Source organism: Microchirus variegatus (genome assembly GCF_963457635.1).
Source record: "Microchirus variegatus genome assembly, chromosome: 18".
NCBI classification, from domain to species: Eukaryota; Metazoa; Chordata; class Actinopteri; order Pleuronectiformes; family Soleidae; genus Microchirus; species Microchirus variegatus.
Genome location: NC_139819.1, coordinates 13,929,628 through 13,946,637, shown reverse-complemented (window position 1 = coordinate 13,946,637; position 17,010 = coordinate 13,929,628). Strand labels below are relative to the sequence as shown.

The 17,010-nt window shown below is 38.9% G+C and overlaps 1 protein-coding gene across 1 annotated transcript in view; it reads left to right on the top strand.

The window, feature by feature from the left end:
- The window catches only part of gpat2 (glycerol-3-phosphate acyltransferase 2, mitochondrial), a gene marked incomplete at both ends in the record, with an annotated part of 28,859 nt that extends 14,286 nt beyond the window's left edge, over positions 1–14,573 (top strand). The window contains 12 exons of the mRNA XM_083904593.1: positions 63–145; positions 1,655–1,785; positions 1,888–1,958; positions 2,208–2,368; positions 2,488–2,591; positions 4,326–4,513; positions 4,988–5,065; positions 5,317–5,439; positions 9,820–9,940; positions 10,927–10,995; positions 11,349–11,404; positions 14,457–14,573. Coding sequence (XP_083760719.1) covers positions 63–145; positions 1,655–1,785; positions 1,888–1,958; positions 2,208–2,368; positions 2,488–2,591; positions 4,326–4,513; positions 4,988–5,065; positions 5,317–5,439; positions 9,820–9,940; positions 10,927–10,995; positions 11,349–11,404; positions 14,457–14,573 — 1,302 coding nt within the window. The remainder of the gene's footprint in view (positions 1–62; positions 146–1,654; positions 1,786–1,887; positions 1,959–2,207; positions 2,369–2,487; positions 2,592–4,325; positions 4,514–4,987; positions 5,066–5,316; positions 5,440–9,819; positions 9,941–10,926; positions 10,996–11,348; positions 11,405–14,456) is intronic.
- Between the last annotated feature and the right edge of the window lie 2,437 nt (positions 14,574–17,010).

Below are 17,010 nucleotides of genomic sequence, written 5' to 3'. Positions count from 1 at the left end.
AGATTCTATCCTTCTGTCCTTTATCTTTTTTCCTTTTTCTATGCATTTTTCTGTTTGTGTAGGAGATGTGTGAGTCAGGGAGGTGCAGAGTAGATGAATGGCTCCCTCTACAGGACCTGTTGCTGCCTGTTATCCTCGACAATGGGTAATTAAACCCCCTGTGTATATACCTATATGCACTAGTGAGTGTTGATACTTTTTTTTTTTTAGTCTTTTATCTTGCGTCTTTGAAATTGAAAAGTTGCATACTTTTAAACTTTGAAGATAAACGTTCATTCAAACCACAAATCTGGCACAGATACGAAGCCCTGATGAGAGTTTTTATCCTCTTAGACTCCAGTCCAATTATCATCAGCATGTATGCCAGTGGAAAAGATAACAGCAAAATAACATACTCTGCTTGGGTCCTGATGAGCAGTGTGGCTTCTCTTTAAAAATTAATTCTTCTTAGGGAGAGGGAAACAGGCCATATAAGAAATACTCATAGACTACAGCAATGAGTCATTTATTCTGCTGCTGTAAGACTGTACAACAAGCACTGGTCTCAGTAGACCACATGCAACATGTAACTCATTACCTATTCAAAATAATATTAGATATGGCAGTAAAAATAATCAGAAAGGTTTCTACTTCTGTCACGATTTATATTCTAAATGTGGTTGCAATGGTTTGTCATCTTTAAAAGGTGAGTCTCCAATACCCACATTAAATGAAGTGAAACACTGCACTAAAGTACACCCACCAGAGCCATTAAGGGTTGAATACCAGTATATCTGCAACAGGCAATTAGCCAAACATTCAACCAAGTGGCTGCAGTGGATGAAGTTGTGAAGTAACAACTCCATGTGCTATAATTAAATTAAAGCATTCCATTTTATTCAGCTTTGACAAAAAAACACTAATATATAGTAATATATACACATGCCACTCGCATGATTTCTTATATAACTGTCTTTGCGATTCATTCAAAACATAACAACATGGCACATAACAGTCCCCTTAAAGCCAAAACACCCTATCACATAATCTGAAATGGGTCCTTTCCGTGCCTCACCCATCCCTTGGAGGAAGTTGCTAATGTATAGGCCGAATGCCAAAATGCAAACTGAAGTTCTCACAAAAGTTGTTCAGTAATTGGTCATTTTCCATCATGGCATGAGCCTCGCAGCTCCTCATCCAACGACTCCATCTTGTTCATTACTCACTGCCATATTTGAATCTACTACTTTTTGTGGTATTTATTTTTTGAGCACATATCCTTATAAACAGTCACAGTGAGTAGTGACTGCCATATAAAGTTACATTTCCTGTGGCCAGATCACATTCAGCGCTAGCTCATACAATTTCAGTCAAACAATTGTATGTATCGTGATACAGCTCTGACACAGTTGGAGGAGAATCAACATTGAGTGTTCAGACAGTAATACATTGACTCCACCACTTAAATCAAGACAACTTTAAAATATAAAGTACATTAAATGGCTATTAAATTAAAAAATTAAGAAAACACTATAGACTATAAAAAATATAAAAAATTATGTCCAGTAAAATTTAAATATTATGCATAATAAGTTTCACAAAGTTTAAGTCTGTAGTGAGATCACTATTTATTCATCCTGGCGTCTTTCTCTTCTCATCTCACTTTTCTCTCAAGAACCATCAGAGCATTTGGCCGGAGGCGGATGTCATGGCTCCTGCCTTCTCATTGTGTGTCTGAGCTTAAAGAGCCAACTCCTCCAAATAGAGATACTCTCAGTGTTGCCATCATCCTCCACCTCGTCTTCTGTAGGTCCAGGATTATGAAACCTTTGATGAATTTAAGCTGTCATTTTAATGTCATGCAAATTGTGCTGCATTATCTCTATGTGTGTGTGCTTGTGTTTATAGCGGCAACTTCCTGCATGGCTGTGATGTCCACCAGTCTGATGTCCAGTCTTTTGCTTTACAAACACCGCAAGGTACAGGCATCATCTTTGTGCTGTCATGTTTGTTGAGTGATTTCCCCCCCAGTGATGCCAGTGTTAAAATCTCTTAGGATTCAATCTGTACTCAGTAAGAGACCCATAAACAGAATTGGAAATTGTTTTAGTTTATTAGAGTGTGACAGTGATTTTCTGAGTCATACTCAGCAGTCTCTAAACAGTATCACCAGATGGTGAATGCTCATATCTGTTTTTGTTGCTTAACCTCTCCATCCTTCTCCGCAGGGCGTTAGACTTTCTGTCTTGTGTCGTGATGTCACTTGGCTCACAGAGGAACTGTTGTTCAGAAACAAAGATGTCGGCTTTGGGGGAAATCTAGTGGAGGTTGTTCACTATTCCTTGTCTCTGCTTGCGCCTCACCTCATAATTGCTGCACTGCCATCCAGGTTGGTTTTCAGTGAACCAAGATAAGCTGCTTATACCCAAACGCTTGCTTATTAAATGCCCAATCCCCTTCCAGAAATACCTCTTCCTCCATTATCATCTAGTTTTCTTCTACTTGTAGGGAAGACCCCTTCATTGTGCCTCGTCCCTCCCTCACTGCAACACTTCACCTTTCCCTCCAGGCCCAGATTGTCATACACACCTTCATATCAGAAGCTGTTGGTGGTAAGTAACTTACATTTTGTGTAGCTGAGAAAACTTTGTCATAACACTCAAGGATCACTGTTTTTCAGGCACCTTATTTTTTGTGGGAGGCCTTGGCAGTGGCTCTGACTGTTGGCATGTTTTTATAGAAAATTAGTTTGAAAGATGACATTTGGAAGTATTAAAACTTTTTAATCTTAATGTGTAAGGCAAACCAAGCTATGTCTGGGTGCAGCGCATGCGTCATATGTTTTCCCCCTGCTTGATACGTGGGCAGGTCATTAGTGGAACTGCAATTTTTACATTGGTTTGAACTGTCAGTTCTTCTTCGTAGCTTTTTTTTTTACCCTAAATTTCAAGATGTGATGTGTAGACACATGTCAAAACCATAAATAAGCAATGCACTCATAAGTAGGCCATCTATGGAAACCAGGCAGTAGAAACATATAAGTGAACTGTATGTCAGCTGGCAAACTCAAAAACCTCAAACCAGGCCTTTCCCATGTTACAGTCCACTTTTAATGAGCTGCACAACCACGTTATTAATTGAAAGCTTGTTCAAAACTCCATACATTCATGAAATTTACAGAGAGGACCACAGTGGAGAGACTGATGTTGTTTTTATTTTGTTGTATTGTTGTCGATTTGAACTATTCTCCAGTCATAGTCACCACTATCTTTTCATTCCCTAACACCTGCAGATACCTGCAGAAAATTTAATTTTTGATTTAATCCAGGGTTTGGCAGAAGTGCCAAAGGATTTGGTGTTCATTTCTGAGGAAAGACGTGAACACCACATACATGAGTTATGAGTGATAATCAATAGTGATGGGAATCCTAGGTCTGCAATCTTCACTAAATATTATATTATATTATAAATATTATGAACTGATCCTGAAGCCAAGAGATACTGTTTCAGTCAAATATTCAGATTGTAGTGAACATGCTGACGGACAGGCTGGGGTGAAAGCGTCGCTAGCCTAATAATATCATTACTGGAGGAGGTAGAAGTCATTTTCTGTTCCAAATCACAGGAACCCACTTTGTCTTTGGAATTAAGTCTGTTTTAGGATGACGCATTATTCCTGCATGACCTGTTTGGGTGTTTGTGGACTGAAGCCACTGCACAGTGGGCTGTGTACTGCTAGTCAACAAGTAATAAAAACAAGTTAAATCAGTTATATTGAGGCACTTATATAGCCATATAAAAACACTTATATGCGGACATATAAACTTTAATCTCCTAATCTCTAAGGACTTGTGTTCAGAAGTGAACCTCTAGGTTTAACATTATAAAACAGTGTGGACGCAGAACCTCAAGGAAAAACACAGATGTTGAGACTTTACCACCTTCACATTAAGAGCAAGATGCAAACTATAATGCAAGAAACAACACCTGTGTATATGGTAGAAATCATATATAACACAGGGCTCTATCAAGTGTTATTTTGATTAGCTATACATTCTCCAGCTGCTTAAATAAGTACACCTGGTCAGCAGCTTGTGAACACAAATGTCTTAATCACCTGGCAGCAACTAAGTATTTAGGCGTGTAGACACAGTCAAGTTATGTAATTCAATTTTTCTATTTCTATCAGGAGAGAGAAGTAGAAGTACCACTAATTCCACTTTATTGAGCCTAATAAAGTGACTGATATATACAGTATATAGTTAGATATTGACCTGGTTACTTTGAATACTTCTCAACATTTTCTTACAGTGTATGTGCATGAACAACTTGTTTTTTGTCCTCAGCGTGTGCAGTGTCTGCCATGCTGTGCGAGGTTGCTGTCAGTGTGGTTGGCAGCAGCAGTGTGAAGAGTGACAGCATGGATGGAGTGGAGGTCAGAGGTGACATGGACTTTGATGTGGTGCTCTGCCAGTCTGAGCTGACTGAGCGCGCCCTGCAGCTTTGCCATCTCCTGCCTCCGGGCTTCATGCCAGTGAGTTTCAAATCTCTCTCACACACACACACACACACACACACACACACACACACACACACACACACACACACGTGTACCTGTTGGGTCTCATTCAGTGGATGTTTAATGAAGCTGAACGGGCATGTTTTCTTTTGAGGTGTTTTGGGTTTTGTGTGTGTGAGAGAGATTTTGTTTTATTTGTGTGGTTGTGTATTTGCAAGCTCCATCGGAATAACTTTAGGGACACTGAACTAGAAATACAATTTCTGTCTTTGTTTTGCACACCTTTCCCTTTGGAAGCTGCTCTTTCTTGTCTCTTCTGCTTGCAGCTATGCCTCTAACACTATTTCTCATGTTGCTCCTGATCTGATATCCCCTCTGGCCATCTATTATTCTCTGCTACATCTCTACCACGCACCTCATGCAGTCTGTCAGCTGACTTCATTCCTTTCTTCACCATTGAGCTTACCTCTACTCTCTCTCTCTCTCCAGCCCTGTCAATCATCACAGGGTTTTGCGCTCGATGCCATTGACAGTCTGGTACGCTGTGGAATCCTGATCACGGAAGAAGTAAGTTTTATTAAAAAAAAATAAAAAAAAAAATGAAATGCGTTCTGAAACATTACTTAGTTTTAAGAATAGCATTGTTTATGAAACTATCATTGCCTCAATGTTATTTCGTTATTCCAGGAATATAGGTGTAGGAGTAATGTTGAACTGAGGTCATCAAACCAACAACTTTCATCGTGATTTGTTTTCTGCAGCAACAATACAAACATTGCGCTCACATACTATGCTGCCTGTTCTATCAACCTACATAGGTTCCCAGGGATGTTCCTATCTGTGATTTCTGGAAGAGGGAAGGTGCTTTGGCCTGGACATCCTCTGACGACCCTTACCAAAGTGACTCTGACTGTGAAGAGCAGGACCTGCATTCCTACAAGGTACAAAAGAATGCTGCTGAGCCCCTCTGGCTTCCTCACATCCCATAGAGAATCACCTGAGGTTGGATGGAGAGGAAAATATAAGAAATTCAAGAAACACCACATGAAAATGAATTGTCTATAGAAAGCAGCCACAAAACACTGAACACTGAATTAAAAAAGAGGAACAATAAAAGTGCAGTTAGGTGTTTGGACCTAACACTTAATAGAGCAGATCAGATCAGGGTGGTTTTTTTTTGCTTTTCCATTAACGATAGTACCTGCTACTTTTTTTAGTACCTGCTCTGGTGAGGTTCCAAGTGAGCCTATTCGATACTATACGTGATGTCGACAGACTGCTGGCCACTGATTTGTCAGAGTGTCGTCACTGGAAGAGCATGACATCCAACCAAAAAAAAAAAAACTGACACAGGAATCAAACGGAACAATGGCTAACTGTCGATCAGTTAAAAAGGACTTAAAAATTCTGAAGACATGCATTAATCTCAAACTCAGCATGGAAAAGCCGTGGTCACGAGCACCGAGCCACATCACAACCTGGAACTGTGTAGTGGAAAAGTGCCAGAACATTAATCAAGATATTGTTTTTCTTTTTTCCTAAAATCAAGTTCAAACAAATTGTACTTGATATGCTAGGCAGTTGTTGCATTAGAAAACATGTACCAATGTTCACAACAGCTTGGTGGTCTGTGGTCCTTGTGGAATCAAGGAAGTAATGCTCTGGCCTCATCATTCAATCATGCATGTCTAATCCAAAACAGCTATTTGCCTTAAACTCTCCCAGTGACGCAGTCACACATGCACAGGACTGACAGAGGAACCACAATAACTAGACCACCCATTCTACCAGCCGAGGCAGTTGATTGCTTTTCTATATCTCCTAATTTTAGGTGTAAATCTTGTTTATTTGCCTGTTACATACTCCTCATGGAGGAAAAACTGCATCTATAAAACATTTTTGGTGTCTTGAAAAATGCAATGAGTGGACCATCTCCATTTTTTTTTTTTTTTTTTTTTTAAACAGCCTCTGATTTCTCCCATCCTCCTTGCATGCTGCTGTTACGCACTCCTTAAACTTATATATGATATATATTAATATAATATATCTAACACTGTGACTAACTATTGTGAATTATATGGAATCAATCAATCAATCTTTATTTGTATAACCCACAGTTTACAAAACATAGTTTGTCTAAGTTTGTCATAGGGTTGGCAACATCCTCTGTCCTTAGACCTTCGACCAGGGTAAGGAAAAACTACCAGGGAAAAAACCCTTGTAACAGGGAAAAGGGTAGAAACCTTAGGGAGAACCACAGGTGAGGGATCCACTCCCTGGACGGACAGACGTGCAGTAGATGTTACCCAAAACATACAATACATAATGAAATGTAAATGTACATTTTTTGCCACCTCTGTGCATAAAATCCCCTCAACTTCAGCTTAGTTTGTTGAAAAACTGCCTCAACTGTGTTTGTCCAGTGTTAGTCTTATCATCTTTAATCTTTAAACTTGCTCCATTCAGTGCACTCACTCTTTTTCTGCCGAAGCCTTTGCTCCTCTGCACCCAGTATTCCCTTACCTCCTCCTCAACTGCCTGTTACCAGCTTGACTGCATAAATTCACAATATCACTTAAGGTGGTCTTGACAGTAATTCACCTGAGGTTGCTTCTCCTGTGTCGTTTCAAAGATTTATGCTCAAACACCCCTAAGCTTTATAACTTTATGTTTTTGTTCTCTGACAAGTACAAATACACTTTGGTTTTTTTCTCACTGCTGCAGCTAATGATTTCAAGAAATGTATCTACCAATTAGTTTGGTCCACAAAACATTTGAAAAGTGTTTTTTAAACCTAAAAATGACAACATCCACAAACAGTTCACTGTCATAGACCAGCAAAGAAATATATTCACATTAATAACACCAACTTTTTAACAAAAGAAAATCTCAAATCGATTCATCAATTATCAAAATAGGTGGTGATTAATTTAGTAGTCCATTAATAAAGGATTAATCTATTGTTACAGTCCTATTTTGTGCATTCCCAGGATGGTTTTTGATTCACTGAATGTATAGAATTCAGTGGGAAACTACAAATCTACTGCAAACTCTGTGTGCTCTGCTGATGTGGGAATCCATCCCTTGTGAGACTGAACATGTAATAATGTTTTCTGTATGGCTGTGTAATGACCAGAATATACAAGACACTTATACAACACCAGCGGCACTGCACAATATAAATTCTCATGGAGTATATTTGCATATTATATGATTGTAATAGCCCAGTACACACTATTGAACCCACTTATAAAGTGGTTTCATGAAGCCCCAGTTTTATGGACCCCATTATTACTAAATGCAACCAACAACACAATCTTTATATTAAACGCATAAATGCAGAACAGAAATAGGTGTCACATACCAAATAACATTCACAGTAAGCGTGATATGGGCATCCTCCACTTAACTGTATGTGTGTGTACTATACACCTTTTCTACTTAAACAGAAAAATTCCCTAATTCGCACTGAAAAGAAATCACTAATGCGATTGTTGAAGAATTTGACTAAAGGTGCAGATCCACTTGAGCCAGGTCTTATGGTCCAATCTCGGCTTTTGAATAAGTTTTACTTCAACTATTAAATGCTTTCATGTGTTTATCACGCAGTCATGGCTGGATAGTTAACCACACTCATATTTGCAAGAACCTTTGAACCATACTGTTCAACTGAGTGGTTGTGATTTAAAACATTTTTACTTTACAGAGATCCAGCTGGGATCAAGCTATCATAGATTTGAATTAATCTGTGGTTCAGAGTCTTGGTGTGTGTTATTTTGCCATGCACATAATTAACATAATGCATAACGCTAATTAACATTAGCAGATGCCTTTTGCAATGTAAAGTATCATCCACCGCATGTAATTTAGTGCGTAATGATGACTTAGGTTCCTGTGAGGTCCCACACTGGTTATGTTCTTTTTTATGAACCTACTTAAATCTGTAGTTTGCAACTGTTAAATATATAATATAACTGTTAAATTAAGCAAATCAGCTCCACGTGATTCTTTTTGTGTGTCAGTATAGCAGTCTTTTCTGTTTCTTTTATTTCTGTGGATGTGATCCTTCCTGTGTGTGCACTAATAAAGTGAGGCAGCTTCACAGCATCAAAGATTATTCGACATTAGACATGATCTTCCAATATTGAAAGTATGTGCTCCTCCCACAGCATTGAAGTGCGATGTGTTTGTATGTGACAATCACAGCTTCTGCTGTTTCTTTAACTATTTTAAAAGACAGATATATAACGCATAATGAACTAAAGTATCACAGAAACAACATCAAGAGACTTCTCTCTCCCCTTCCTCTCTCACGCACATGTATTGTGAGAGTGTGTAGGTGCTGGTTCATTTTTGTAGATGTTACTATTCTGCCTCTGTTTGGTCTCTGTGAACAGAAACAATGCAACATCATTTGTATGCTGTGTCCTTCATCTCAAAATGGGCTCTCTCAAGCAAAACTATCACACCTGAGTGAGTGAGTGTTTACACAGGCAGTGCAGGGGTGGGTCAGGGCAAGAAGTGTTTATACCAGCAAACTGCCTCTTTTTGTCAGCAGCGGAATTTACATCTGAACCTTTTTTCGTGGGCACGTCTTTGTGTTTTCAGTCATGCTCCAATCTGGTCGCAGCCATCACCAGCCAATTTCGCTGGTGCCTCCGTCTGTCTTGACGTAAAACAAATCACTTCCTCTCTGCAACTTGGGAATATTTCCAGGCGACATGAGATCTTATACTGCTATACTGAGAAACACAGTGAGAGTCGTGTGAAGATGACGGGTTTAATCGGCATTGTGTTAATTTAATTTACACTTGTTTGAATGTCACAGATATGTGTGAATATATTTGAGTTAAGCTTTTTTTTATGTATTTTTATAAACGTATTTAATATGTCTCCTTTGCCATCACAAGGCAAATAAGACAGTATCTCCAATTTGTATGTGCTGTACATGGTGTGTCACAATTCGATGCAGTGGCATTGTCAGTAGTGCTGTGGTTATGAAATTGTATTCCCAGGTTTTAAGGCACATCAAAATGTACTTTCTTGTGTTTTATCCCACAAAATGAAATCCAAAAACCACTTTACTGGGAGATTTTGAACTCCCACATGAAAGTCTGCTGCCTGATCGAGTGTTGAAGTCTCTGGCACCACAAAACCAGAGAGATATACCTCTATATCTTGCAGCTGTACATCTACAGCTTTTGTCTGTATAGTGACTTATCCTGTGCTGGTTGTAGAGGAAAATCCACTTTTATTCTAGCTTTGTCCTGAACCTATTTTTTTCCCCCATTCCTGCTGTGGTCTCTGTCTATCTTTCCCAGATAAGCCAGCCTAGCCAATGTCCCGAGATGCTCTTTTTCCTCTGCAGTTTGCTGGCCGGACATCTGAGGGCGCTGTGCTGGGCCACGACAGCACTGGACTTCATTGACACACCTCTGCCGGGTATATTTTCAGTGTCTTTATGAAACTGTGTTTGAGTCAGCACCGGGGCTCTCATCCAGTCTAAAAACAATTAATCAAAGAATTAATGAAATAATTTGCTCTAATTAATCATGATTAGTTGAATAGTAATGCTTGCAATAATTGATGGAAGCAGCCATGCGCCCACATTCATATCACAAGCACTGTTGCTGAGCACATACAGTACCTCAGCATTGTGCTGCCCTTCAGTTTGTGTAAGTGCAGATGACTGCAGTTTCCACTCTTCAACAGCAAAGTGTGCTGTGACGGCCAAGTAACTGTCATTACTCACAGAACTCCAGTGGTCTCCTATAATAGCAGCATCCATTGCTTGGTCAAGTATCTTCATCCTCTTTCTTCTTCATATAGTGTGGTCACTGTAAGATGTCTCTCCCAATGCTCTGAATCATTTCAGTCAGTCCGTTGTCATCAAAGATCATAGGTCAGCAAGCAAAAAGGCAGCTGTGTGTTTACACTACAATATTAGCACTAGTTAAAGTCACTGTGTGCGATGTCTACTAGGGGTCTCTCAGTAACAGGACATCACGAAATAGTGTGGGATCATGGGAACTATTTGATTCCCCTGTGCTTTTCCACTTTACAGAAACCGCTTCCAACAATAATGAGTAGTCATGTTCCATTAGTGAAATACACACAATAAAATAAAAGACAACGCACTGGCTAACCTGTTAGTACTGAATGTTTACTTTATTTTCAAGAATGTTGGAAACATTCTGGCTAATGTACGTACACAACTCAACAAAATATATAACATTAGTCTCGTCTTTACTTATTTTAGTACATTACATATTATACTGTAACACATAAAAGATTCCTCATTAAAATGATTGTTCAAAATGAATGCTAGTGGTGTTGTCCATGTGTATAATAGCACATCACTTAACTGTGATTTTATCTGTACAGTGTCTGGAATAATTGCCTCACTTTTCATGTCTTTCTTGCCTCAGAGTCGACGTTTGTGGCTCAGATACACTCCTATCTGTGTGACACAGCAAATAAGAAGAAACAGCACTATGGTGAGCTCAAACTGACATCTCCCTCCCATAGGCACACACCCTCAAATCCACATGTACACACTCGGATCCTTAAAAGCTTCTGAACTTTCTTGTGCCACTGACTCAAAAGTCAGCGTCGATCATAGAAAACACCCTGCCTTCCTCACTCGCATCACAACCTCCTGTTCTCTTCTTTTTATAAACATACAAGACAATCAGGAACTACCCAAATGACACCCTTCAGTAATACACAGTGAAAAATCCCATCAGTCTCACTGGTTTGGGCTTTGTTCTGTCATCCTGACCTGGTTTTTCTGTATTAGATATCTGTCTGTTCTTTAGATTCATGTGTGCCTTTGTGTCGTATCTCACAGAGAGCTGCTCAGAGGAGGCTGCACACACTGCAGTTAGAACACTAATAGACCTGGGGGTGAGTGACAGCCTCTCTATTTGTGTGTGTGTGTTTGTCTAAATCTCTCTTTCTGCCAAGAATTAAGGCTTGACTCTTAAAGCACAGTTGAACTAAACCCAAAAAGTTGAGTTCTAGCATTCCTCTGTTAAGTGAACCTGAACACGAAACAACAACAACACAAAATTGCTATATGTCAATCTGTGGAAGCAAGTTTTAACTGTCAGCATGAATGCAACATGATTATGATATGATTATTAAAACAGGTCTCTGTGAACTCTGTCCAGTCACGTTGAGTCAGAAATGTTATTCCACTCTATAAACAGGATTCATTGGGCCAAAGGTATAAGTCATTTCAGAGTAGAAAATGAGTAAGAGAATGTCAGGACCTGGCTCTTAGCCCATAACAAATATGGAAATATGGAAGTAAACAGAATCAAGATACCGACAGATGTAGTGTGTCAGTAAGTGATAGTTCAGGTCTTTTAAAGTGTGGTTGTATGTTGTTCTGTTACGAGTCAGCATTAACTGAACCAGGCACCAGGGGAAATAACCAGCTTGAGACACAGATGCTCACTCTCATTGCCAGAGAAGATTTCAGCCACTTAACAAAAGGCTCACCTAATAAGATCTATGACATGATGATGATGCTTGATCTTGCTTTTACAAATGGAAACTGAAGTTTGTAAACTGCTCACTCTTCTGCCCACAAAAAGTACAAAGAGAGAATCAGCATCTCATGGGGACAAAGAAGCTGCTGCAGTTGCTAAGATTGGGTCATTTTTGGTCAATCCAAAGGAAGGATTTCAAAAACAAAAGTAAAATAAACAACACATTTGAACTTAATGATGGAGGCAGCAGAGGATCAACAACTCCAACGTGCTGTGATATAAAATGACTGATTTCCATCCATCCATCTTCTACCGCTTCATCCTCCACACAAGGGTCACAGGGTTGTGCTGTGCCAGTCTCAGCTGATGGAGGGTGATAGGCGCGGTATGGAATTTGATGTGAGGAGTAAATAGTTTACAAAGTGACATGTTTCCAATTGGACAAGGCTGTCAATGGCGGATTAAAGCAGTAAACTTAGCAGGTGTACATTTCATTGGATGAGATACAATCTACAAACCCGTGTCTCAAGCTAGTTTGTTGCAGTCAGTCAAGATCAAATTGTTCTTAAAAATTTATTAAACAAGTCTTTATATCCAGCTCTATTGGGCAGAATTCAGAAACACATCGGTTTGTCAGTGTTTCTAGAATGAAACAGACATGCCTCCACACAGAGCTGCTCTGAGTCAACAACTGTTATCAACATGTGGCAAATTCGTCCTATTGCTATTCTGTCCAAACACAGACGGACACAATGACAGTCATTCCACCTTTTGGCATTTACATAAACAAAGATGCAGCTTCCCCGTCTGCTGTGTTAGTAAAACAAAGTTCAGATGGTCATTAACAAGAAAATGAGATAAGGAGAAACAATTTCCTCTTGTCGTCTTGGTCAAGACTTGAAACAATGAAATGAAACACAGATAAATTCCAAGAGCTCCTGAGAAAGGATTGATAAGAGTTGCTCGAACATAACCACACTTCCAATCTTAACACTTGGAACTATGCCTTTAATGTCCATGGTGAAGCGTTATCTCCATTCAGCACTTGTCTATTATTACATTATATTATATTATTACTATCATTATTGTATTTATTATACAATTGTCTATTGTATCTACATTATTACTTTTCTGAGTGCCACTGAATTTGTATAAAAGACTTTAGTTTAAAAACAGAAAATAAATGATCTGTAATAAACTTTTATCAAGTTAAACAGCTGTGCAGAATAACAAAACACCTTCCTGGGACAAGTGTGTGTGTTTGTACTTCCATTTATACTTTTTCTGTTGCCGCTTAATTATATTTCTGAGGCAAAAATTTTGCTTTTTTTATTGCAATAAATATGATAAACAAAATACAATCATCTGTTTTCAAGTATGATTTGTTGTTGTAGATGTGCCAAGCATAATATAAAGTAATTATCTCTTGCTCCACTTCAGTGACTACTAAAAACATCAGTGCTTTTATTTCAGTTGACCAAAGGGAGTTTTACAGCCTGTACCCAAGTAGAGACTTTAATTGTAGTATATTATTTTTGCAGTGAGGTTTTGCTATTTTTCACCAAAGGACAGAGTCGGGTTATATACATATTGTTCTTCTCTTCCTGTGCATTGTGATGAAAACACTCCACTGTGGCACAATAAACTGAGGATTATTGTGATGGATTATCATGCGGCAATGCTCACATTTGTGAGTCATTTTCCACACTGTGAAGAAAGGGAGGTAACAAATGGTCTGTCCTGCAGAGAGCAATATGAGCATCTCGTTATCTTATTGTCGTCGTAGGCGACAGTAAGGAATAATGATAAGGAGGACGAGGACCTCACTGATTGACACAAACTTGAAAAAACTCAAGAAGAAATAGAGAGAGACTGACCTGCAGTCATAAAAATGGAAAAGCTCCTTCATAAATCTTGCATTTTTCTATATCTATGATATATTAAAGTTTCTGCATAAATTGCCTCCTGTAACATTCCACCATTCAGCCCTTTTAACTTTGTTTGAAGGCAGCACCGATCAGTCTGTACGCTGGAATTCACTGCCTTTAAGAATAAAATAACGTGGCTTTCTTATTAAAATTGTCAGTCACAAATGGCTATTATCTGGCATTTTCTTGGATAATTGCAATTCCTGATGTCAAGACAAATTTCTAATGTTTATGCAACTGTGGGACAAAACAAAGGACAACTCGGGCTGAAGCTCCACTCTCATTATTCCAGACCTTGCCAAGCTAAGTCTTATTTATGTAACTTCTTCACTTGTGTTTTTCTTTGAAATTTGTTGAAGTGTTCTTGTTTTGAAAGGTCTTCTATTAATTCAGCGTTGTTTATTTGGCCTTGTATAAAAAGCCCACCTCTAAAGATAAGAGAAGCTGCGTGCTCACAATGTCCAAACAAAGGTTAGAGAATTAAAAAAAAAAGTGCTGGGGTTCTGATGGCGCCTGTGTTTATCTCCTCTTCAGGTCATTGCAGAGGAACGTCAGGATGGAGGCGTCTTCCTGCTCGTCAGTCCTTTGTTCCAGTCGCTGGAAAACAGGCAGAAGCTGCAGCACTTCATCAAACAGTACCTCTACAATTAAAATGTTGACTCAACGCGTTTGTCTTTCAGAGCGTGACCTCTTTTTTTTTCTGTTTGTGTCAGAAAAGCTTGTGTTTAGTGTTAAAAAGGAGAAAGACTCACGCTGAGCTGGGACGCTCTTCCCTTCAGGTTAATTGCATTTTGATTTTTCAGTGATGAGACATTGATTTTAAGTTTATCTTTAGTCGTAGCATTAGCATAAAGCCACAGGAGACAAAGATTATGAGGTCTCTGTAATCAGTTGTGAGGTTTTGCTGTAGGATAATGACGCTCAGTGGCGGCTTGTGTTTGTTATAACGGAGGTTAAAGTTGTTACGTTTGTTATTTGTGGAAACGTCTTAGTTGTGCTTTTTGTTTTTTTTTACAAATTGACACCTTTAACTGTGTGTTCACAAGTGTTCATGTTTCTTTATAAATCCAACACAAAAAAAGTCAAGTGTGTTTCAGTTGTTGTTATTACATTTGCATTCTCATAGATCTCATTTCTTGTAAACAAATCACTCTGCATTTGTCCCCTCTTGCATGTGCTGACTCATTCCTCTGGAGTCTCTCTATTCAACGGACCTCGTGACGCCAACACACAGAGACCAATCGATGTCGGGACACAGAGCCTCCGGTAGCTCGTAACGATTTCACAGTTCACAGTCAAATGGCTGTACAGTAAAGAATCGGAGGGGAATTTTCCTCTCACTGCAAAAGATCTCCTCCTGACAGTGAAACTTTACTGCCACCCAGTGTTGAAAGGATGTTATTGATGATAGTTGCACAGGAGTCCGTAGTGTTTTAATACAAAGGCTTTGAGTTTGTGAGTTCAGACTGAAGAGGTGATGAAGGGATTATATAAAGAAGTTAGATCTTTCATCATCTTTTCATTGTTTTGAGATGCAGCATCTGAGGATTCATGCTACTCTTCTTTTGAGATGCAACTCAATGAACACATGCTGTACTTACTATATTCTAGGGCAGGGGTTTCAAACTGGCTGCAGGGGCCACATGCGGCCCCCCACCGTCACCGTCTTTTAAACAATGTGTAGCTGAGGCACAGCTGCCAGCGAGGTGATAGAATATAATATAATATATGTTTGCTAACAATGTTTATTATAACAGTAATAATAAGACATTTGGTCATAAGTATGCCATTATTAAATGTATCATATACAACATTCAATTACATATATAAATACACTTGTTAGGGCCCGAGCCAAGAATGGCAGTGGCCAAAACGGCTCCTGGTACAACAGTTGTCCACACTATTATTTATGTAATTTAAGATAAATGTCTGTTTTTGATATTAATACATTAATTTTGCATCATAAATAGTATTATTAAGTATACGTGTGATATCATGATGCAATATTGTGAACAGTTGGGTTTTTTTCCCCACTTTTTGTTCTCTAGGCCGGCCCCCTCTTGACCACAATAGATGCACATTGGCCCCCTGGTCGTTTGAATTACATTTGATTACAATCATTTTCATCATCGATTAAAGTTCCATGTGTGACATTTAGTACAATGTATTGGCAGAAATTGAAGGATGGATTTAAAAATAAGCCTTTTATATGTAACTTGGGCAACGCCATCTTGACGGAGGCCACCATCTTACATCCTCGTGCGCACAAACCAGAAGCTTGCTGCACAAACAAATAAGAGCGACAAACTTCTGCGAGTCATCGTACTCATTGTGTTACAATCTGCAGTCTCACCATTAGATTTCACTAATTCCTGAACGCATCGGACCTTTAATCTGTCAATTAAAAAAATAATAGATTGTTTTGATTGATATGTTGTGTATAAAATGGATGAAATTGTGTCTAATATCCACCAAATGTTTCCCAAACTTCAAACGTATTATTCAGATACAGCTGAAATCATAGAACTTGCCGTCTTTTGCTGTGTGACTTCCTCCCTCAACTTATGCTTTTCACAGAAAAAGAACATTAGCATGAATTTACAATTTAGTTTAGAAATCCATAGAGTGAAGGGAGGGATTGCAGTTTGGTGGTTTGATGTCTCATGTTGATGTGCCCTTGACAAATAACAGGGAACCTAAAAATCCTGCTGCATCGTACAAAATCTCTGAAGAGATGAAATCCAAACTCAGATGATGGTAATTATGAAGACTTTGTCATGTGATTTATCACCGGGACTGTTAAACCTAATTAGAAATCTAACATTTGCATATGTTTTTTTTTTTCACATCGACTCCACTCAGCGGGCTCACAGTTTTCTGCTGTGTCGTGTGATGAGTGGGAGGCTGTTAATGGGGGTAATTTTGCAGCTGGTGATGACTGTCACTATGACAGTGACTCAGTGAGAGGTTTAGCTGCAAACGCCATATTGAGTCATGTAATTAAACCGTTTCCTGTCCTCCTTTTTTTCCCTCTTCCTCACAATTTATGTACAACTAGAAACATACAGCAGTTTACAAACCTTCACAG